Source organism: Coregonus lavaretus (genome assembly GCF_964263955.1).
Source record: "Coregonus lavaretus genome assembly, chromosome: 21".
Lineage (NCBI taxonomy): Eukaryota > Metazoa > Chordata > Actinopteri > Salmoniformes > Salmonidae > Coregonus > Coregonus lavaretus.
In genome coordinates, this window is record NC_140008.1 from 42702924 (window position 1) to 42728745 (window position 25822).

At 41.5% G+C, this 25822-nt stretch overlaps 1 protein-coding gene across 1 annotated transcript in view; it reads right to left on the bottom strand.

The window, feature by feature from the left end:
* The window catches only part of LOC311148626 (microtubule-associated serine/threonine-protein kinase 2-like), a gene marked incomplete at both ends in the record, with an annotated part of 94816 nt that overhangs the window by 48776 nt on the left and 20218 nt on the right, over positions 1 to 25822 (bottom strand). The window contains 2 exons of the mRNA XM_084185613.1: positions 20280 to 20337; positions 20485 to 20576. Coding sequence (XP_084041739.1) covers positions 20280 to 20337; positions 20485 to 20576 — 150 coding nt within the window. The remainder of the gene's footprint in view (positions 1 to 20279; positions 20338 to 20484; positions 20577 to 25822) is intronic.

Consider the following 25822-nt stretch of genomic DNA (forward strand, 5'->3'; position numbering starts at 1 on the left):
CAGACGGGTTGTCAAGGGTTGGACCACACCTCCCTCCCTCCCGCATCAATTATGTATTTTCGGAGAATGTGAAGCCAGAACAGATCCTTTAAAGGCCCAATACAGCTGTTTTTATATCAATATCAAATCATTTCTGGGTTACAATTAAGTACCTTACTGTAATAGTTTTCCATTAAAATCGGCAAAAATTACTTTTTAGCAACAACAAAAAAAATCGCAAGCAAGTATTTTGATAGGACTGTCTGGGAGTGGTCTGAGTGGGGAGGGGACAACTTAAAACTAGCTGTTATTGGCCTATTAACAAATTTACCGCCTGGTGTTACATTTACATTTTAGTCATTTAGCAGACGCTCTTATCCAGAGCGACTTACAGGAGCAATTAGGGTTAAGTGCCTTGCTCAAGGGCACAACGCTCTTAACCACTAAGCTACCTGCCGCCTGTTGTCACCAGGCAAGCCGAAACTCCCGCCCATGCAAACAGGCTGATTAGAAGGTCCTGTGTAGATTGTACTGTCAACAAGCAACTATCAGGAAATAACACTGATCACATTTTTGCACACTTTTACAATGTTAGTTTCATTAGCTGTTGTTCAATATGATACAAAACACATGAAACATTTAGTTTTGACTGCACTGGGCCTTTAAATATGAATGAATTATGAATGAATTCCCTGTCTATCTGTCGGAGTAGAAAACACTTGGTTCCTCCTGTGTGTGTGTATGAGTGAGTGAGTGTGTGTCTTTGTGTATGTATACAGTATGTGGTGTGTGTGTGTCCTGAACTTGGAGTGCGTAACCCTGAGCAGTGCGTTAAGGCTGGGGCCTGTAAGTGAAAGCTGTTTTTAACTGGGCTTGGGGCCTCAGAGGGGCTATTAGGAGCCTTAGGGGAATGAGCTCAATCACTCTGCACTGTGTCACGCTGCATAGACACAGTGCAGGCAGGCAGGCAGGGGGCTAGATGGGTAGATGCACACCTCACTGAGAGTGGGAACCATTATTCAAATTGGGTCGCATTCACAGACACACAGGGTGATACACACAAGCAGGGAATCTCATTACATTATGGTGGGGAGCGATACTGTGGTCTACTGCAGGGAAACAAAGACACACTGTGTGTGTGTGTGTGTGTGTGTGTGTGTGTTGAGGCTAAATGCTATTCAGAGGCGTAGTGTTCCATTTACACTTGAGAGCCCATGGTGTGTGACATGAGAGTTGTTAGAGAGCACTATGGGATTTCTCAACACTAAAAACCTCCTCAACTCTATGTGTTTCCCTCATGGGAGAAACCCTATCCTCATTCTACACCCCTGGAGTCATGTTAATTGGGTTGCTGCTCACGAAAGAAGAGATGTATGCAGACAGACAGCTAGCTACTGCAGTGAGAGTGACCCAATTTACCACCCACATAAACAAACACAGTCATGCACATTCATACAGATGCATATAACCACACAGACATAGACACTCAGTCAGAGTCCTACACACTCAGACAATCATGGACAGATATCCAAACACACACTCACAGACACACACACACACACACACACACACACACAAACACAGTCGTGCAATGGCCAGCTGTTTGTTCACCCGCACCCGCTCGCAATTGCTAATAACCCATCCGCAACCGCTGACTATAGGCTATGTGATAAAGTAAAAATCGGAGGCCCGCACCCAACCCTAACCCGCAAAAATAGAAGATGCGCTACAAGCTCAGTCAAAGATGGCAGAATTATATTTTGTTGTTGTTACCTGATTTAGATATGTTTCCACTTATAATTTCCGACATTTTGGTAGGCTATTTGTTTGTCAACATGTCTATAATTAGATACATGTAGCTTCTCTTCTGTCATTATATGTTGCCCTAAAAGACTAAATAAACCCTTGTTCAACAGAATAATGTAATAGATCGATGGAATGAATGCTTCAACCTAGTTGACATTGGTACTTTCACGGAGCAAAGACGTTTAGAGACTGGGGAGAAAATACAATAACTCAACAAAAAAAAGGAACAATTTTCTGTGCAAAATGTCCAAATGACATCAGTTTGACCGGTTGTAAGGAAAAAGAAAGCTGGGAAAACGACTCGACGTGAGTTCGGCTTCGATTCATATTTTATCAGCTTTTATGACGCTTTTATGATGAAGACAGAACCTCTACAGATGGTATCTAACTGAGCATTGCATTCTCTCATATTTCTCCACTCCTGTCCAAATTTGGCCTACTTTTGGTGTATAATCTTACTGCAGGAAATGCTTAATTCTACAGGAGTTATGATTAAGGCTATGTGAGAGGTTATAGACCTACAGTCAGTGTCCAGATTTCAGTTTCCATTTAACCCATCTAAACAGTAGGCTACAGTTCCCTTGACATGCCATAGGCCCGTCTTGTGACTGTCAAATTTGTATAGCGCCTCACAATCATCACACATAACATAGCCGGCACTCACTGTTATCATCCTCTTTTACCACTTGACCAAATCTTTATTTTCAACTCTCCTTTTGCAGCTTTTGTCTTATTGAATTAAACTTAGACAATGTCCTTTTTGCATCCGTGGATTGATGTTAACCTTTTCTGTCAGTTGCCAAAAGCATTATTTGGCGATTGTCTGTGTAGGCTATTTGGCGTGCATACAGTTAAGCCCTAAAACTTAGGCTTATGCACTTATACCAGATAACCTAAAATAATGGAAGAAAAACCTCAATGTAGCCTATATAAATTGCACAAGAATGATACATTTATAGATTTTTTAAGGTATTGTTTCTCTTTATTCAACCCGCCCGCCCTTCAGCCACAAAATATTTAATGACCCTAAACCCGTCCGCCCCACGGATATAACAACGGGGACTGTGGGTTATGAATCAACCTGCGCATCACTAACACACATCCCTCCATCTCAGTGATATTCAAACCTTTTCAGCAGGGACCCCATTTTTCCCAGCAGAATTTCCGGGGAATTTCAAATTCACAGAATGAGAGGGAAAAGGGAAAGAGAGGGAGAGAGGGATAGAGGGATAGAGAGACAGAGCGATAGAGAGAGAGAGATTTGCTTTGGAAATGTAAACATATGTTTCCAATGCTAATAAAGCCCTTTGAATTAAATTGAGTTGAGAGAGAGGGAGGGAGGAGAGATACAGCAAGGGGTCAAGGAAGGTGAGCGAGGAGATGTCAAGGGAGGGGGAGATAAATCATGTGGGTATGAGAGAGAGCGAGAGGGGGAGGGGGAGAGAGAGAGTCTATTTAATCCAAGTCATTTTTCAGACAGGAATTTCAACCTTTTTTTCTCAGCTGTATAATGATGAGTATTAAAAAAAGTCATCCATTAGTATTAAGTAATTAGGGAAGAAAGGCCTAAAGCAGAGACATGATTAAACTCTTAACTCTTTACGCTGCTGGAGCTGAGGGGGAATCAGATGCAGTTAACACTGACTGACTGACTAAATGACTGGCTGACTGACTGAATAAATGATTGACTGACTGACTAATTGACTGACATACTAAATGACTGACTGACTGACTAAATGACTGACTGACTGACTGACTGGCTGACTGACTAAATTACTTACATACTAAATGATTGACTAAATGACTGACTGACCGACCATCAGCAATAGGAACTAACTGAGGGAGTGGAGAAGAGAAACACAATCCAGTAGGTCTGTGTGTAGACAGACAGAAGTGAACATAAACTGTTTTTTGGATGATTGACAGGGCTGCAACTCTCATTAGGAGTGAGTGGCTCTCTTAGATATGGGTTACCATTGGGAAATCAGACAGCGAGCAGTTTAAAATCCCACTCTGCAGTAGAGGAGTGTGCTAATTAATCTCTCTGAGTCAGAACCCCTCTCCTCCACACAGAGTGAGTTATAAGAGATGAGAACACTCTGTTCCTTAAAAAATCTGCTAGCCTTACCAACAGCAGGAGCACAACTATGTATTTATAGCTCTCAGGAGCCAAATTATTTCACAGCAGCAGCACAAAGTAACACTATAAAGCTATCACACTTTTATGAAGCCTTAAGCTATTTAATATGGTCTTTGGCTGCATTTGGCTAATTTCAGTATTTTACTAATGTATCTCAAATGTAAAGTTACTTGTATAAGTGAGGTATAACTGAATTTGGGGAACAGATGGACACTTGTTGATCATGATCTTAATTGTGTTGTAGTTAGTTAGCTGTTAATGTTTTCCCAGATTGCAGTGGCACACGACTGGGTTGGCAGAGGGGGCGCCAGATGGGGCACAGACTGAGAGTGGTACTAGGTCTGTTGCCACAGTAACACAATAGCCACAGCATCTTTCTGGGCAGAGACAGTCGGCTGAAGGGCAGAGATAGATAGAGAGAGAGACATAGAGAACTGTGTTGTTTATGAATGCTGCCCATGACATGCCAGTGCCCAGAAGCCACAAATCCAGCAGTAAGAAGAGGAGCTGAGAGCCATCCACCCTTCTCTCTCTCACTCTCTCTCCCCTTCAGTGTCTCTCTGTTTCTCTTTTCTGCTCTCTTACTTTCCCTATTGGTATCACCTCTATTGTGTGCTGTCATTTCTCTCTGCTCTCTCTCTACCCCCTTCAGTGTCTCTGTCCCTGTATGTATGTCCTCTCTGTTCCTCTCAACCTCTCTCCCGCCCCCGTTCTCTCTCATCCCCCCTCTCTCTCTGGTCAGATCTCAGTTCATAAGAGCCCAACTCTGAGGTAGATAAGCAGTAAATGAGACTCGAGTCTGGAGCCACTAAAGTGAGAGAGGCTTTTAGAAAGCATTATCTGGTTTCCTGGGACACACAAGTATCACTTTTATATGCAGTACCTTCAGAATGTGTTCACACCCCTTGACTTTTTCCACATTTTGTTGTGTTAGAACCTGAATTTAAAATGGATTAAATTGAGATTTTTTGTCACTGTCCTACACACAATACCCCATAATGTCAAAGTGGAATTATGTGTTTTAGAAATGTGTACAAATTAATTAAAAATGAAAAGCAGAAATGTCTTGAGTCAATAAGTATTCAACCCGTTTGTTATGGCAAGTTACATAATAAGTTGCATTGACTCACTCTGTGTGCAATAATAGTGTTTACCATGATTTCTGAATGACTACCTAATCTCTGTACCCCACACATACAATTATCTGTAAGGTTCCTCAGTCAGGCAGTGATTTTATTTTATTTTTAATTTGTAGTTTTTTTAATTTGTAGTTTTTTATGATTATAAAGATAACAGACAGAACAGGTAGAGAGCAGAACACACGGATCCCCTACCAAATCAAACCCTAGCTTGAGATGTTGCATAACTTCCTTATTCCAATGGTTAAAAGTAGGAGGAAACCGATCCTTCCACTTAAAAGCTACAGTGGTCCTCTGTAGCTCAGCTGGTAGAGCACGGCGCTTGTAACGCCAAGGTAGTGGGTTCGATCCCCGGGACCACCCATACACAAAAAAATTATGCACGCATGACTGTAAGTCGCTTTGGATAAAAGCGTCTGCTAAATGGCATATTATTATTATTATAAATAGACGTCTAGCTAGAAGAGTAGTAAATGCCAGCATGTTGCCCACAGAACTGTTTAGACGGGCCACCTGTGGTGCCACTCCAAATAATGCAATAAAGGCAGAAGGAAGCTGTCAAAGTCCAAAACATTTACATTTTTACATTTACATTTTAACATGTGTAATAAAGTAGCAGGAGCCTGCTTACATCGGTCACAAGTGGGATCTATTTTTGGTCTAATCATGGATAATTTTGCCTTTGACCAATGCAGCCGATGAACTATTTTAAATTGAATTACAGCATGTTTTTGACATATACACTACCAGTCAAAAGTTTGGGCACACCTACTCATTCAATGGTTTTTCTTTATTTTTAGTATTTCTTACATTGTAAAATAATACTGAAGACATCAACACTATGAAATAACACATATGGAATCATGCAGTAACCAAAAAAGTGTTAATCAAATCAAAATCTTTTTTATATTTGAGATTCTTCAAATAGCCACCCTTTGCCTTGATGACAGCTTTGCACACTCTTGGCATTCTCTCAACCAGCTTCACCTGGAATGCTTTTCCAACAGTCTTGAAGGAGTTCCCACATATGCTGAGCATTATAGAGATCTTTGAAATTGTGTGTGACCCAAATTCCCAAATATTTCAATTTATGTGTAGTCACTCTGAAGGGCACATGACTAAAATGTTTTGCATGGCAGAAGGATTAATAGGCATCACTTCACTTTTTTGTAGATGAACCTTATACCCGTATATTTTACCAAATGTCTTTAGTAGAACCTGGATCTCTGGAAGACCAGTTAGAGGGTCAGACTTATATAATAGCATGTCATCCGCATGGAGTGAAACCTTATGCTCTAAGCCCCCTCTTCGAATAGCTTTGATAGTGGTGTTATTACGTATTGCTATGGCTAAAGGCCCAATTGCGATGGCAAACAGCTGAGGGGATAGAGGACAAACCTGTCTTGTCCCACATTGAAGTTGGAAATAGGATGAAAGGTTATTATTTGTGCGCACTGCAGCAATAGGGGAGTAGTAAAGGACTTTGATCCAGGACATAAAATTGGGACCTAATCCAAATTGAGAGTATAAAATAGATAATCCCACTCCACCCGATCAAACGCCTTCTCAGCATCAAGTGATAACAATATCTCCGGAGTGTCAGATGAAGAGGGATTATAAAGTATATTATAAAGATGTCTGATGTTGAAAAAAGAATGATGTTTTTTAATAAAACCAGTTTGATCTGTAGAGATAATGGAGGGAAGTACTGACTCAAAACGGCAGGCAATCATCTTAGAAAGTATCTTTATATCGCAATTCAGTAAATAAAATTGGTCTATATGAACCACACTCAAGAGGTGTCTTCTCCTTTTTCAGAATAAGTGAAATACATGCTTGTCTCATTGTTGAGGGTAAAGAGTTTGAGGAGAATGATTCCTCAAATATTTTGCTCGGAAATCCGTTGGGTCCAGGGGATTTACCACACTGCATAGATTTAATTGCCAACACAATCTCTTCTACAGAGAACTGCCCTTCTAATTCAGCAGCTCTCTCAGGTTCAACTGTAGGAATATCTAAGTTCTCAAAGAAGGTGTCGAGTAAGGTAGCATTACCAGCGGATTCCGAAGTGTATAATTGTGAGTAAAAGTTATGAAAGCATGAATAGACCTCCAAATGATCAATACATTTGTTACCCAGCTATTCAGTTATCTCAGGTATGGTTTGGTTTGCGGTTCTCTGACGCAGCTGGTGTGCTAGCATTTTCCCTGATTTCTCTCCATGTTCATAATTTTTGTATTGAGATTGACTAATTAGATTTTCAGCTTGTCGAGTTGAAAGAAGATCAAACTCTGACTGAAGTGTCAAACGTTGTTTTAGTAAATCTGCGGATGAAGAGTGTGAATATGCCATATCCAAATCCAAGATTTTATTTGTAAGTTCCCCTAGGCGTTGAATATTGCACTTCCTTAATCTTGCGCTGTATGAGATAATTTGGCCCCTTAGATAAGCCTTCATTGATTCACATACTGTTGTAGGAGACATTCCAGGGGTTTGATTAAACTCAAGAAATAGCTCAATTTGAGATTATATACAAGTAAAGGTTTCTTCTAATAGCAGTAGTGAGTTAAGCCACCAAGGGTGATAATTAGGCTGTGTATTTGGTATAAGTAGTTTCATAGTAAGAGGAGAATGATCGGAAATGACTATAGCTTGGTAATCACACTCTGTTAAGTGCCAGAAATCTATTGTGTAGAAAAAAGTAGTCTATATGTGAGAAGGTCTTACGAACTGGTGAGAAAAAAATTATACTCCCTAGCTGTGGGATTGCGGAAACGCCACACATCAGATATGCCATTTGTCTTAAGAAATAGCTGAATTGTGGATACTGTCTTTGATGAAGATGATACCTTAGGAGAGCAACGATCCAGATTGGGTGACAGTACACAATTCATATCAGCACCTAGCATTAGGTGGCGTGTGTCCATATTTGGTAATCGAGAAAATACATTTGGGAAGAATGAACTGTTATTCCAATTTGGTGCATAAATGTTTATACAGTCTTCCTACTACAATAATGAAACGGCCTGCTGAGTCTGCCTCAACATTGCGAACGGTATGTTTTTACTAATTAAAATGGCTGCTCCTCTACTTTTAGAATGAACATTGGAATGATATGATTGACCGATCCACCCTCCTTTTAAACGAGAGTGGTCGAAAGAGCGGAGATGTGTCTCCTGAAGAAAGGCGATATCTACTTTAAGCTCATTTAAATGAGAAATAACTATTTTACGTTTCACTGGGTGATTTAAACATTTAACATTCCAGCTAGCAAAAGTGACTGAGCAACCAGCTGTCCCTCTCATGATATTAGGCCTACCCATGTAAAGTCAGGTGGGAAAAGGATAGATGCCAGATTACAATAACAACTGATCCATTTTTAATTTTTTATAGCAAATAAAAATAAAAATAAAGTTTAAGAAGAATAAAAAACCTAAACAAACAATACTCTGAAGCCTGGTATGAAAAAGAAAACCCACCCAGGTCACCTAATAGAACAAGGTAACCGCTAATCCCCACGCAAAGATATCCACATGATGTGCTTGTAGTGGGGAACACTAAACCTATCGAGTAGAGAGCCCTGCTGAAAGATATCCACACAGAATGTGCTTGTAGTGGGGAACACTAAACCTATAGAGTAGAGAGCCCTGCTGAAATAGTGAAGGATTTAAAACAAGTTGCGCATAATAAATAAATAAGAAATACTTATTTACAACCCAAAACTAGGCTGTTTGAAAAGAAAGTATAAAACATTTTATAAATCACATCTTACAGCAATACCACTAAGTTAGCACCAACATCTTTAAAGAAATGACGTAACCTAATAATAAAACTGTGCTTTATCTACCCTTGATACGGGTACTATCAATAAATAGAAATGAGCAGCTTCGTGGTAATAAAATAAAACGTTAAAACAAAAGGAGAATTGACTCACCAAAACTAAGGCACTAACGTTACCTAATAATAACAACATCAACTGATACCACTGGCAACGTTATACAGTATCTACAAAAGAGAGACTGAGTCTACAGTGGTAGACACATTCGTCCATTACCCTTATCGTCAAATAGGTGAACATTCAGCCATTTGCTTTGTCCTACCTCGGTAGAATGTTTGCCTTTACCAAGGCCATCGCCTTATGGGGGTCTTGGAACTCATTCTCGGTGCCGTTGAATGTTATACGGAGCAGGGCAGGAAAAGCCACACCATACCGAACGTCGGTCCGTCCACGGAGCAGACTCTTGACTCGTTGAAAGCAGCACGGTCACGAGCAACGCTGGGGGCATAGTCTGGGAAGATAGAGAGGGTGCTCCGTTGCATCGAAGTGGGCTAAATTCTCTGGCACGCCGAAGAACATACAATCCTGATCGTAGTGTAGTTTAGCCACAATGACGCAAGGTTTTCCGCCAGGCTTTCTAGATTGAGAGCCCCGATGTGAGCGGTCTACAAGGACGTCTTAATCCAATTTGAGGGCTTCCTTCAATAACTTTGAGACCGATGAAGTAGAACTTAAGCCCGGGTCCTCAGCTACCCCCATGATCCTGATATTGGATCTTCGCATATAACCTTGTAAATGAATGCATTGTTCCTTAAGGCTAGCCACATCAGTTTCGAGCTTCTTAACAGTGGTTTGTATCATAGTCATGTCGTCTGAGCATGTTGACAAGCCTTGTTCCATGTCGCAGACATTGAATATCCCTTTGAACATGAGGAAGTTAATTAGACTTTGGATGGTGTATCAATACACCCAGTCACTATGAACTTTATGTCCTGAATACAATAGGTTGTGTTTGGGGCAAATCCAATACAACACATATCACTCTTCATATTTTCAAGCATGGTGGTGGCTGCATCATGTTATGGATATGCTTGTCATCAGCAAGGACTAGGACATTTTTTATGATAAAAAAAATAGAGCTAAGCACAGGCAAAATCCTAGAGGAAAACCGGGTTCAGTCTGCTTTCCAACAGACATTGGGAGACAAATTCACCTTTCAGCATGACAATAAACTAAAACACAAGGCCAAATATACACTGGAGTTGCTTACGAAGACTACATTGAATGTTCCTAAATGTGGCCTAGTTACAGTTTTGACTGAAATTGGCTTGAAAATCTATGGCAAGTCTTGAAAATTGCTGTTTAGCAATAATCAACAAAGTCTCTAAGCTTGAAGAATTTTAAACAATTATAATGTGCAATATTGTACAATCCAGGTGTGCAAAGCTCTTAGAGATGTACCCCAAAACACTCATAGCTGTAATTGCTGATTCTAACATGTATTGACTCAGGTGATTGAAACTTGTATTTTTTAAATATTTTTTGTTACACATTTTTCTTCCACTTTGACATGAGTATTTTGTGTAGATCGTTGCCAAAAAAAACAGACAATTAAATCAATTTTAATCCCACTTTGTAACACAACAAAATGTGGAAAAAGTCAAGAGATGTGAATACGTTCTGAAGGTAATGTGTACTGAACAAAAATATAAACGCTACATGTAAAGTGTTGGTCCCATGTTTCATGAGCTGAAATAAAAGATCCCAGAAATTTTCCATACGCACAAAAAGCTTACAGTGCTATGAAAAAGTATTTGCCCTCTTTCTAATTTTCTCTACTTTTGCATATTTGTGATACTGAATGTTATCAGATCTTCAACCAAAACCTAATATTAGATAAAGGGAACATAACTGAACAAATAACACAACAATTACATATTTATTTCATTTATTTCATAAACAAAGTTATGCAACACCCAATTCCCCTGTGTGAAAAAGTAATTGTCCCCTTACACTCAATAACTGGTTGTGCCACCTTTAGCTGCAATGACTCCAACCAAATGCTTCCTGTAGTTGTTGATCAGTCTCTCACGTTGCTGTGGAGGAATTTTGGCCCACTCTTCCATGCAGAACTGCTTTAACTCAGTGACGTGTGGGTTTTCAAGCATGAACTGCTCGTTTCAAGTCCTGCCACAACATCTCAATTGGGATTAGGTCAGGACTTTGACTAGGCCATTCCAAAACTTCCAAATTTGTTGCTTTTTAGCAATTTTCATGTAGACTTGATTGTGTGTTTTGGATCATTGTCTTGCTGCATGACCCAGCTGCGCTTCAGCTTCAGCTCACAGACGGATGGTCTGACATTCTCCTGTAGAATTCTCTGATACAGAGCAGAATTTATGGTTCCTTCTATTAAGGCAAGTCGTCCAGGTCCTGAGGCAGTAAAGCATCCCCAAACCATCACACCACCACCACAATGCTTGACCTTTGGTATGATGCTAAAATGTAAAATGTAATGTTCTTACTGTGGAATGCAGTGTTTGGTTTTCGCCATGCATAATGGGACCCATCTCGTCCAAAAAGTTGACTCAAGTTTGCCAAAATGCACCTGGATGATCATCAAGACTCTTGGAAGAACGTTCTACGGACAGATGATTCAAAAGTATAACTTTTTGGACGACATGGTTCAAGTAATGCCTGGCGAAAACCAAACTCTGCATTCCACAGTAAGAACATAATACCAAAGGTCAAGCATGGTGGTGGTGGTGTGATGGTTTGGGGATGCTTTACTGCCTCAGGACCTGGACGATTTGCCTTAATAGAAGCTGATTAAACAGCATGATCATTACACAGGTGCAACTTGTGCTGGGGACAATAAAAGGACACAAAACATTTGCAGTTTTGTCACACAACACAATGCCACTGATGTCTCAAGTTTAGAGGGAGCGTGCAATTGACATGCTGACTGCAGGAATGTCCACCAGAGCTGTTGACAGACCATAAGCCGCCTCCAACGTCGTTTTAGAGAATTTGGTAGTACATCCAACCGGCCTCACAACCGCAGACCACGCCAGCCCAGGACCTCCACATCCGATTTCTTCACCTGCGGGATAATCTGAGACCAGCCACCTGGACAGCTGATGAAACTGAGGAGTATTTCTGTCTGTAATAAAGCCCTTTTGTGGGGAAAAACGAATTATGATTGGCTGGGCCTGGCTCCCCAGTGGGTGGGCCTGGCTCCCAAGTGGGTGGATCAATGCCCTCCCAGGCCCACCCATGGCTGCACCCCTGCCCAGATGTTAAATCCATAGATTAGGGCCTAATGCATTTATTGACTGATTTCCTTACATGAACTGAACTGCGTTTATATTGTTGCTCAGTATAGCAAGCCACGGCCACGTGACTCACTGACTGTAGGAGTGAACCATTTACGTGAACGAGGTGGTGTACATAATTAACTGGCCACTGAGTGCATATGTGTGTGTTTGTGCTCTAGAGGGAACGATAAGAGAAAAGCCAATAGAAGCCAGAGGTCAAGTTCATTGCTTCTCTCCTCCAGCATGTCCTGCAACCCAAAGTGTGTGTGCATGCGTGTGAGCGTGTGTGCTTGACAGCTGTGAGGGAAAAATCCTGTATAACCTCTTTAAGCTTGTGTAGCAGAAACAATGTAAAGAATAATTACTTTATAGTTCTTAATGCTAAACTTTGTTATGCACATGCGCTATATGAGCCTTAAACCTGTTAATTTCCACTGTCTGTTTGAAGGTCTTGTAAGAAGGAGCTGGTATTTTTCCACTCTGCCTCTGTTCAACTTAGTCACATGGTCAAGACAAAGACCCTCTGAGAGTGACCACAGTGTCTCAGTCCATCCTGTCTTTTACTATCTTCCAAGGGCACAGCTGTAGCTCAGTTGGTAGAGCATGGCGCTTGCAACGCCAGGGATGTGGGTTCGATTCCCACGGGGGGCCAGTATGAAAAATGTATGCACTCACTAACTGTAAGTCGCTCTGGATAAGAGCGTCTACTAAATGACTAAAATGTTTTTAAAAAATTAGATATGAAGAGAACAGAGGCTGGCTTGAACAGAGAGGAGTAACGGAACTAACGTTATCAGTTTGTGCGCTATGACCCGATACACATAGCCACAAGAAGAAAACAAGGTAGCTTATGATGCCCTGATCTGCCAGGGAGGGGTGGAACCAGGCATGACTAAGCATTTTTAGGTCCACTATATAAGACGTCAGCATTTCCTGTTTGTTGGGCTCTCAACTAATCACCTACGGGTGGTCGTTGACCAGCTCCATTATTGCAATAATTAATCGATAACAAATAAAGATGATTGTTTGAAGAAACGGCAAAGTCTCTCTCACTTGATTAGAATTTCCACGACACAGCCTATACAGTTTAATTATTTCCTGTTGAGGAAATAAGCTGGTTGTGATTGCATTTCAGTAAATGTCACTAGGCTCAACTTTAATCCACCAATAAGAACACACGGCCACAGCCCCTGTTGCGACAGTGCTGGGATTTCCTGTCTGTCTGTTACTCTCTCCCTCTCCTTTCATCCTTTCTCTATCTCTCCTACACTTTCCTCTCATTCTCTATCTCTATCTCTTTGGAAGAGGGGTGTGTGTGCGTGCATGCGTGTGTGTGTGGTGGGAGGCATGACAAGCTGTCAGAGCATTCACCTAAACCTGTCAGATTACATTAGGCTGCTACATCAGGGCTCGAGACACACTTGAACAGAGAGAAACACACAGGCACGCATGCATGTGCCTGCTAGGGATGTGACAAATGGACAATTTTGCTTAACGTTTAAACATCATAAAATTCAGAAAAAAACATACAATTCCACATCAATTCACAATGCAGATTAATGGTCCTATTACGTATGACCGCTAGGGCCGGGCAATGACGTTATATCTACCGCATTTAAATACCATTGAAAGCGCCTCGGCTACGGCATGTTTGTTTGTCTGTAAGGGTACAAAAGCTTCTCTGGAGATAGTTTTGAAGCGCCACTGAACAGGCATTTTACTTGTCTGTATAGGAATGCCCCTTCTGAACCGGGATTAACGTCCATCACTAGGTGACCAGAACTGTCAATCAAATAATCTTGAGCTGCCGCCCGCAGCCTGCCTGTATGCTGCCTGCACACAGACCACTCTCTCCTAATAAAGCACTTTAAAGTTTGTTAAATACCGTGACTTAACAAGACATTCAGTAGAAAGAAAACGTCTTCCGCTAGGAATCGACTCCTAAAATTCAGTATTTTTGGAATGGAGGAGACAGATTAGTTGCCGTACTTCCGAGAACACAACCACTCAAATCTTTAATAGCGAGCTAGCGAGGGAGGGAGAGAGAGGGGAGGGACACAGTATAGGCAGGTCGGCCACCAGGCAGACGGAGTCAGAACCATGCACTAGACCTATCTATCGGCAATCAAAAGCTGTATCTCGCAATGGAATATTGTATTTCGCAACTTCAGTAAAGCAGGGCCTATCAATGAATAGGCTAGGATATTCTACATGCAGCAGACCGAAGACTGAACACACACTCACATCATTAGCAAAGAGTAAGAGCAGGCGAGCCAGCTGCACTTAGATAACAATTTAGTGGGGGAAAAAAACACAAAAAAACATTGTTTTTCCATTAGAGATTATCCTTAACATTAAGGATCCCAATTTTGTTTAAGCGTTTTAACATTTAACCGTTCACACCCCTAGCGCACACACACACACACAGACACGCACACAATCCCCAGAGACAGTGACTCTGACTACACAACCATTGAACACAATTTACTGAATGTGTGTTCTCTGTATGTGTGACTTGATGGGTGGATCCATGCTGTGTTGGCACTTTGCCATGTTATGGAACGGTTGTCTCCACATGCAGTGGTTCCGGTTCTATCCACACACACACACACACACACACTCTAATGTCACAGGAACAGCAGAGCCACTAGTCCCTGACTGTGCAGAGCTCAGTGTGTATTCTCAGCTCCTAATTGGGTCGTATGCAAATAAATATATAATTGTATGTACAGTGTTTTGTCAGCTAAACGGCTAAACAGCCAGTAACAGACTCATTGTAAGGTGTCCACCCACTCTGCCCAGAGTGCATGAAAACACGCTTTGGTGATTAAATTTAACTTCCTTATGTTAATAAATACATTTTACCAAGGCAAATATGATTATTCATGTTCTGAATCATTCAGTTGGGTCTTTCTCTAACATATCATTAGCATTATATCAAAAAAGTCGGATTTCTCAAACTAATACTTCCGATAATAAGCACTGAGCTTTGTTGACATAGCAGTGCAGGTTTCTCGTAACTTTTGAGGATTTTTACATTTTGTGGTCGACGTCTTCAAAGTTGTTTCTGCAGGTCGCAAAAGGCTAAATTAGCATGACACGAGCTGAATTAAATGTAAAAGGTTTTCAAAATAAAAAGCTTGGTATCAGTGCGCCATTGACATTTCACAGAGATACACTTGATTTTGTGAGAATTTCTAATTAATATGACAAGCGTATACTACTGTACATGTCATGTCTCAAAATCGATGTCCATCTTACCTCTATATTAATTTATGTCCTGCATATTCGAGAAGAAAGATGAAAAGTTCAATGGGAAAGTGAGCCGGTCAGGTAGTTCTTGCACAGAATCCAGCCTAGCTGATTTTTGACCACTTTTTTTCTCTGGCCTCTATTGATTTAGTCACCCTAATTCTGGCCATCCTACAAGGGTGAAAACTCCAATAACCTTTGAACGGATTATGATAGAGCCATAAGGTTTGAACCATTGGTTTTCATAGAGGATTATCTACAAAATTAATATAGTATTTTACCCATGGTCAAAATATGCATTTTTGATTGGACACCCTACTCATTGTCAGCCGGCTACTTTTTCCACTTCATAAATTAACTAATTAATCTTTATTTATTTAAAAGTTTCAATTTGCTATCAGAAAAGTCTGTATAGCCTTTCTCCCACTAGAATGAACGATATGCATGTCACACCCTGGCTCTGGGGACTCTTATATGTTGAGCCAGGGTGTGGATTTTCTATGTTTTGTTTTCTATGTTTTTGGTTCTAGTTCGTTTTGATCTATGTTGGCCAGGGTGGTTCCCAATCAGAGGCAGCTGTAGCTCGTTGTCTCTGATTGGGGACCATACTTAGGTAGCCTGTTTTCACTAGTTTATTGTGGGATCTTGTTCCGTAGAGGTTTGTGTTGTAACCTAGGACTTCACGTATCGTTTGTTTATTGTTTTGCTTCGTGTTGTGTACACTAATAAAGAATGTACGCTTATCACGCTGTGCCTTGGTCCGCTTCATTTGTCAACGATCGTGACAATGCATCTTCTAGTGATCTACTGATAGGACAGGCGCCTCTGTCACAAAGCAAGCGATGACAGCAAAACACTGCTGTCTGTCCCGCCTCTCTGTACCTGTGTAATTTTTATGCTCTGTGGTTGGCTGCAGTGAAATAGATTTTCACGGAGGAGAGAGAGCATGATGCCTCTTCATTGTCTCCTGTGAGTGAATTTACACGTCCCATGTAATGTAAGTGGTAACGATGAGTTGAAATCCACTTAATTATTGTTTTGTGGCACATTCATTTTCTTTCGCATGTTTCATAGACCTATAGCCAGCCACGGAGAGAGGGGCTCATAGGTTATTTACTGTTCTTTGATTGACGACCGAACAGCTGTGTTGACTAGTTTATAAAAGGTGTTGACTTGACTGAATAAAGTCAATATACTGTATATCCCTTTGCTATTCATAAATCATACTGTCATGGTCAAATCATGTGGATACAACATTAGCTAAGATGGGGAGAAGTCTGTCCAATAAAGCGCTGCTCTGCCTTTTCAACAACACTATCAACAAGGCAGGTCCTACAGGCTCTCGTTTTGCCGCACCTAGACTACTGTTCAGTCGTGTGGTCTGGTGCCACAAAGAGGGACCTCTGAAAAGTACAATTGGCTCAGAACAGGGCAGCACGGCTGGCCCTTAAATGTACACCGAGAGCTAACATTAATAATATGCATGTAAAGCTCTGTGTAAAGGGACTGTGAAGAGACACACACACACAGGCACAGACACACATACACATGATAAGACACGCACTCTACACACACGTACACATGGATTTTGTATTGTAGATATGTGGTAGTAGAGTAGTGGCCTGAGGGAACACACTTAATGTGTTGTGAAAAGTGTAATGTCATGTAATATTTTAAATTGTATATAACTGCCTTAATGCTGCTGGACCCCAGGAAGAGCTAATAGGTATCCTTAATATATACAAATACAAATACAAACGCATCGGTGAGAGAGTCGTTCATTTGCCTCCCTAATTTGCATACTGGTAGGCTACTACTGCTTTTTGCCGATTATCTGCAGATAAATTATGAAAACATTCTATGAAGATGTTGAATCCTCACTGCAAGAACAATAGGTAGTGGAGAGAGAGCCTCATTCTGGTCCAAAATATAATAAAAGAAAATAGAGAAAATTCTAAAAGCAAATTCGGAAAGTATTCAGAATTCTTCCCTTGTTCCACATTTTGTTACATTACAGCCATAAATGCATTATTCCCCTCATCAATCTACACACAATACCCCATTATGACAAAGCGAAAACAGGTTTTTAGGAATTTGGGCAAAAGTATTCAGACCCTTTCCTTTGAGACTCGAAATTAGGCTCAGGTGCATCCTGTTTACATTGATCATCCTTTAGATGTTTCTACAACTTGATTGGAGTCCACCTGTGGTAAATTCAATTGATTGGACATGATTTGGAAAGGCACACACCTGTCTATATAAGCTCCCACAGTTGACAGTGCATGTCAGAGAAAAAAACCAAGCCATGAGGTCGAAGGAATTGTCCGTAGAGCTCTGAGACAGGATTGTGTCGAGGCACAGATCTGGGGAAGGGTACCAAAATAATTATGCAGCATTGAAGGTCCCCAAGAACACAGTGGTCTCCATCATTCTTAAATGGAAGAAGTTTGGAACCACCAAGACTCTTCCTAAAGCTGGCCGCCCGGCCAAACTGAGCAAACGGGGGAGAATGGCCTTGGTCAGGGAGATGACCAAGAACCTGATGGTCACTCTGACAGAGCACCAGAGTTCCTCTGTGGAGATGGGAGAACCTTCCAGAAGGACAACCATCTCTGCAGCACTCCACCAATCAGGCCTTTATGGTAGAGTGGCCAGACGGAAGCCGCTCCTCAGTAAAAAGGCACATGACAGTCCGCTTGGAGTTTGCCAAAAGGCACCTAAAGGACTCAGACCATGAGAAAGAAGATTCTCTGGTCTGATGAAAGACTGATCTCTTTGGCCTGAATGCCAAGCGTCACGTCTGGAGGAAACATGGCACCATCCCTACGGTGAAGCATGGTGGTGGCAGCATCATGCTGTGGGGATGTTTTTCAGCGGCAGGGACTGGGAGACTAGTCAGGATCGAGGGAAAGATTAATGGAGCAAAGTACAGAGAGATCCTTGATAAAAACCTGCTCCAGAGAGCTCAGGTCCTCAGACTGGGGCGAAGGTTCACCTGATCCTAAGCACACAGCGAAGACAACGCAGGAGTGGCTTCGGGACAAGACTCTGAATGTCCTGGAGTGGCCCAGCCAGAGCCCGGACTTGAACCCGATCGAACATCTCTGGAGAGACCTGAAAATAGTTGTGCAGCAACGCTCCCTATCCAACCTGACAGAGCTTGAGAGGATCTGCAGAGAAGAATGGGAGAAATTCCCCAAATACAGGTGTGCCAAGCTTGTAGCATCATACCCAAGAAGACTCAAGGCTGTAATCGATGCCAAAGGTGCTTCAACAAAGTACAGAGTAAAGGGTCTGAATACTTATGTAAATGTAATTTTTCAGTTGTTGTTTTTTATTTTTTGGAAATTTGCAAACATTTCTAAAAACCTGTTTTTGCTTTGTCATTATAGGGTATTGGGTGTAGATTGTTGAGGATTATAAAAAAATATATCAATTTTAGTATAAGGCTGTAACGTAACAAAATGTGAAAAAAGTCAAGAGGTCTGAATACTTTCCGAATGCACTGTATGGTAGTATTACATATATTGATATAGGCCTACTGATTTGATTGTTTAACACCTGCCTCATTCTTCAATCATAGCTGTAGGTCTATTCATGGGCGCCTGACACTGTATAAAAGTGGGGGTGCACAATCTGGTGGGGGGTCTGGGGGTCCTCCCCCTGAAAATGTTTGCATTTTTAAAACCATTTTCCAGCAATTCTATTTTGTTTCTCAACAGGTAGTACATATTTACTTGACAGAACTCAACCTTTTCCTTAGGTTTTTGCCACTATAAACTACATTGAAAGAGTATACTAGATTACATTTTGCTACAATAAATGACATTCAAAAAGTAAACTAGAATAATTTTTCTGACTAGATTACTAATCTAGTCCCACCCACAGTGATTGATTGACAGGTCTGAACCCCTACTAACTCTATGATTTACACACATCCTGCCCCATCCCCTTACAATACCACCTAAAGTGATTGATTGACAGGCCAAACTGTTAAAGGGATAGTTCACCTAAATTACAGAATGACACATTGGTTTCCTTACCCTATGTGTCCACAGCAGCAGAGCCAATAAAATACATAATTTTAAGAACAAATAACATTGTGGCAATTCATATCTTGCAGTAAAACTACAAATATGACTTTAATCTCAAGAGAAGACAGGTTTAATGTTAAAAAAGGTTATCTTACTTAGTAAATAATCCTGATCATATAGGCCTAGGCCTAGACAATATCCAAAACAACTAACACACTGAATTCATACATTTTCAGTCATTTTAATTGTAAATTCATCTTTCTACTCAATACCACAACTATTTTTACCAATCTGGGAGGTAAGGTTGTTAAAGTCCAGGTAGCAGATAATGGACCCTATCAGATATTTATGCAGTTGGTGCTGTATATTATCTAATATACATGGCGTCTAACTTGAAAAGTTATTTGTTAGTTTACAACTGTACGATTCATGCCTCCCGGCATGAAAACCACAAAGACTGCCGGAAAGGCCCAAACGCAAGATCGTAATTTTGATGACTCACATGGTGAGCCAACTGAAGCCTACTGTACATGGTAAACTGGTGCACACCAAGTTCTACTTCCCGTTTTAGTATGGAAAACGGCTGTGAGGATTTTTACAGAGACATAAAAAATGGTATCCACAATTTAATCTGACTCTATGCAAGCAGATAAATGGTCTCATTGCCAAAATCCTGAAGTATCCCTTTAACGTTTTCAATAATTTAGCTGTGTATTTTGGATGGAATCAAGGCATTAGAATGTTCCAGAGGCCACCAAAATAGAGCTCGTTCTGCAATTTTCCTGGAACTCCCTGGCTGGCTACTTTTTCTATTTGACTGGCTACTCCCTGTACTTATGGAAAACACCGATGTGCTGCTGTATTTCTGGTGGACCACATGTGGACTTTTCTGCTGAAAATCCCCAGAGAGAAACAGCATGCTCTTTGTTTATGCTATGATGAACTGCAATGGAATAAATGTACTCTAAGAAAGACCATATAAAGTCTCCCTTTTAATGAGGGTTATGTGTGTGTGTGTGTGTGTGTGTCTGTGTCTTACCTGGGTGTCCATGTAGTGGTGAGTGTGGTCTGGGTAGTGTAGGAGAGGTGCTGGATGTCACAATCAGGCTCTTCCTATTGCTGGTCCGACAGCTGGGGAGAGAGGAGACACACACACACTTAGAGAAGAGCCACAAACACACTTAAAAACGACAACAACACACACACACACCGAGGCAGTACATTACAGTACATTCAATTGGAGGGCCAATGAGGAGTTTGCACTGAACTGGGAGCAGATTTCCAGTACATTTGGAAGCAGATGAACACATATTCCCATAATGTGTTCTATCAACACGCCATACACTCTTTCAGTGTCCGAAAGAACAATGAAAATGTGGCTTCATTAAGACTCTATACTTTAAGCACATTATGGGTTACAGTAGACCTAGTTAAAGGAACAGTGTAGCAGCTCCACACACACACACACACACACACACACACACACACACAGCATTCCAGCTGACCCCAGAGTCTCTGTGTTTCTGTCCCCCCTCTCTCTCTGTCCCCCCCCCCCCCCCCCCCAGTAATGGCTCCACTCAGTCTGAGCAGCTTTTCATCTCTCTCTCTCTCTCTCTAAAGACCCAATCAGCACAGCTGGAAGCCTGTACAGTACTCAACGCCCACTGATCAGAACTGCACACTACATTGGATTTGTGTGAGGTGACTGACTGAGGTGAGTGAGTGAGTGAGTGAGTGAGTGAGAGAGAGAGAGAGAGAGAGAGAGAGAGAGAGAGAGAGAGAGAGAGAGAGAGAGAGAGAGAGAGAGAGAGCTCAAAGACATTGCTCCTGCATTCTTCAGCATGTTTTTACAAAAAATATAGATTTAGTTAGATAAACTTGGATTTTTTGGCAGGGACATATACGGGTTGCTACCCTCCACAACATAACCTTCATTACAAATCTAAACTCCAAACCTACAACCTGATTATGGACGGAATTACCTGGAATTACCTGGAAGGCTTTCTACTACCAAGGATTACTATTCCCAAGGTATTCAGCAAATGCTCTGGCAAACAAACAGAAACCTGAAAACACCATCCAACCTGGAACTGAGTGAGTAATGTTTAGTCTGAAGCTATTTTTTACTTTCAAAAACCAAGAAGAAAAATACATTAAAATGATATATTTTACATTATAAGGACTGAATGCTAAGGCTACCAAGCTTGCTAGTACAAAGAGATACAACTTCAATTAGCACTGACGTGTGAAGTGAGAGGTGTCAAAGCCCTTGAGCCCAACAATGGCAGGAGAGTCGCACAGTCTACCCCAACCAAATGGAGAGGCCTTAGAAGTACCCTCCCGCTGTTTAGAGGTCATTAAAATACAGTACCCTCTGAATGTAAAGAATGATAAGACACGAAAAGAGTACAAAATGAAGCTCCTTATGGGAAATCAGGAGACACTTTTTGCTGTCTTTTATAAAAATGGGAACATAAGCAACCTTATCTTCCACACAGACCATCCCCTGGCATGACACAGTGCTATACTAGCACACTACCCCTCTGTTAAGAGGGGGGGTGTTAGCGATGGGTGGAAATTCAGGATACTGGACAACGAGGACTCTGAGTCATCTGATATAAATCTCTATAAATCTGGAACAGTATTGGTACAGGGCAACACCAAACAGTTCCAACTGGACGTTCACCTAATCAAAGAAATAGCTCAGCAGGAGAAGCTCTCCCTTGAGAAAGATACCCCCACCCCGAGCGGGTCAGACCAGACCTCTTCATTAAATAACCCCACAGAGCAACCCCAAGCGGAGAGTCAACTTCCCAGCACAGAGTACTACTCCCTCATTGAAATGAAGGATACATTCACCCAGCTGGAGGTAAGGCAGGTGGAGCTGGAACAGCAGGTGAACACACGCCAGTCAGCACAGACCAAGACAACAGTCCAGCACAACAACACCCCCTTAACTAGACCTGGAGAGCTGAAGGTAGAGAGAGACATGTCTGCACTCTGGACTGTGGTGAGACAAATTCAACAGGAGAAAGAGCAGGAGCAGGAGAAGAACAGAGCACTAGAGGAGAGGATCAGAGTGCTGGAGGAGAAGGTGAGAACGATGATGGGTGACAGAGAACAACCCATTAGAGAGCTGGCCACCCCCGCAGAGACGCCAGCAGAACAGCCCACCTCAGATCCTGGCCAAAGTCTTGACACCGCAGCAGAACAGTACACCCTAGACCCTGACCATAGCCTCGACAACACAGCCAGACAAACAAATGAAAAACCCCAAGCCCTGGGGATCCCACCCCCCCTGTCAGCCACCCTGATAGCCCTCATGACGACCCCCCCACACCCACTGAGGACATACACAAGCCACAGATCGTACTCCTTTTGGACTCAAACGGGAAATACATACAAGAAAATAAACGTTTTCCCAAACACACAGTGTCTAAACTCTGGTGTCCAAACACCCAGCGCGCCCTAGACCTTCTGTCTGAGGACCAACTAGGATCACCCAGACACATAATAATACACACAGGCACAAACGACCTGAGAACACAGCAGGAAAGGGTGGCCACAGCACTCAAGGGAGTGATAGAAAAAGCTTCTTCTACTTTCCCCAACACACAAGTGGTTATCTCAACCCTGGTACCACGAAAATACTTCCACCCTGCTACCATATAGCAGGTAAACGCAAGTATTTCCTGTGACTGTGCATCAAAATCAAATGTCTACCTGGCCCACAACTCCACCCTGGACGTGAACAGCCTTTACGACCAGGTCCACCTATACAAGGCAGCAGTGCCCATCTTCGCCCGGACCCTAAAGGATATCGCCCTCAACCGCAGACCCATCACCTCACACAGGAGCAACAGATCAACAGACACCCCGCCCAGACCAGCGAGACACTCTCCCAGACCTCAACCCAGAGTCTCTCAGAGTGTTCACAGTCAGCCCACTGACACCCCTATCAGACCACAGCAAAATCACAGTCTACTTGAACAGAGCAATACTCAATCATGAGGCATCAAAGCCAAAGGAACTGAATAATATTAAGAAATGCTATAGATGGAAGGAAAGTAGTGTCGAAACCTACCAAAAAAACAATTAGGCAACAACGAATTCAATCCCTTTTAGACAACTTCCTGGACAAAGCGTTCAGCTGTAATAGTGAAGGTGTAAACTTGGCAGTAGAAAACCTAAACAGTATATTTGACCTCTCAGCTTCCCTATCAAATCTAAAAATCTCTAACAGAAAACCGAAGAAAAGTAACAACAATGACAAATGGTTTGATGAAGAATGCAAAAAACTGAGAAACCTATCCAACCAAAAACATAGAGACCCAGAAAACCTGAGCCTACGCCTTCACTATGGTGAATCACTAAAACAATACAGAAATAACCTACGGAAAAAGAATCCATAGACTAACAACTTCTGGGAAAATTGGAAAACACTAAACAAACAACAACACGAAGAGCTATCTATCCAAAATGGAGATGTATGCGTAAACCACTTCTCCAATCTTTTTGGCCCTATAACAAAGAACATCAAAAGGAACATAAAATTTGACATACCAATTAAGATCTGGCTAAAAATACTTGAATCAGTTATAGAACCCATTGCCCTTTATGGTTGTGAGGTCTGGGGTCCGCTCACCAACCAATAATTCACAAAATGGGACAAACACCAAATTGAGACTCTGCATGCAGAATTCTGCAAAGATATCCTCTGTGTACAACGAAAAACACAAAATAATGCATGCAGAGCAGAATTAGGCCGATACCCGCTAATTATCAAAATCCAGAAAAGAGCCGTTAAATTCTATAACCACTTAAAAGGAAGCGATTCCCAAACCTTCCATAACAAAGCCATCACCTACAGAGAGATGAACATGGAGAAGAGTCCCCTAAGTAAGCTGGTCCTGGGGCTCTGTTCACAAACACAAACAGACCCCACAGAGCCCCAAGACAACAACAACAACAACACAATTAGACCCAACCAAATCATGAGAAAACAAAAAGAGAATTACTTGACACATTGGAAAGATTTAACAAAAAAACATAGCAAACTAGAATGCTATTTGGCTCTAAACAGAGAGTATACAGAGGCAGAATACCTGACCACTGTGACTGACCCGAATTTAAGGAAAGCTTTGACTATGTACAGACTCAGTGAGCATAGCCTTGCTATTGAGAAAGGCCGCCGTAGGCAGACCTGGCTCTCAAGAGAAGACAGGCTATGTGCACACTGCCCACAAAATGAGGTGGAAACTGAGCTGCACTTCCTATCCTCCTGCCAAATGTATGACCATATTAGAGACACATATTTCCCTCAGATTACAGAGAATTTAAAAAAAAAAAACAATTTTGATCAACTCCCTTATCTACTGGGTGAAAAACCACAGTGTGCCATCACAGCAGCAAGATTTGTGACCTGTTGCCACAAGAAAAGGGCAACCAGTGAAGAACAAACACCATTGTAAATATAACCTATATTTATGTTGATCTATTTTCCCATTTGTACTTTAACTATTTGCACATTGTTACAACACTGTATATATACACATAATATGACATTTGAAATGTCTTTATTCTTTTGGAACTTCTGAGTGTAATGTTTACTGTTAATATTTATTGTTTATTTCACTTTTGTTTACTATCTACTTCACTTGCTTTGGCAATGTTAACATACGTTTCCCATGCCAATAAAGCCCTTAAATTGAAATGAGAGAGAGAGAGAGAGAGAGAGAGAGAGAGAGAGAGAGAGAGAGAGAGAGAGAGAGAGAGAGAGAGAGAGAGAGAGAGAGAGAGAGAGAGAGACAGAGACAGAGACAGAGACAGAGACAGAGACAGAGACAGAGACAGAGAGAGAGAGAGAGAGAGAGAGAGAGAGAGAGAGAGAGAGAGAGAGAGGATGGGGTGTGTGAGTCTGGAGGACAGTGTGTCAGTCTGTCCGTCCCCGTTACTGTTGATTTCTAGTTTTATGAGTATAATAAGCCATTAACTGTTTGCAGTAAGAATCCCAACAAAAAACAACACTTGATTCAACACTTCGAGTTTTTCAATTTAAATGATTATATAACATTATTGCCACCAACAGAATGCTATATATATGTGGCATACAACAATCTCAGCTCTGTAGATTTTGCTGCGAAGAGACAGAATCACTAGATCATTTATTCTGGTATTGCCCCTATGTAGCTTGTTTCTGGTCACAGGTTCAGGAAAAATCACAACATTCACTTAAAATTAACCTTACAAATAGCAGTGTTGGGCGATTTGGAAAGCCATAGTCAGTCAATAAATAATATAATAATACTCGTAGGAAAGGTTTTCGTCTTTAGCTCACAATCTGTGGATACCATACGATTAGAAAGGTTCAAAATGTA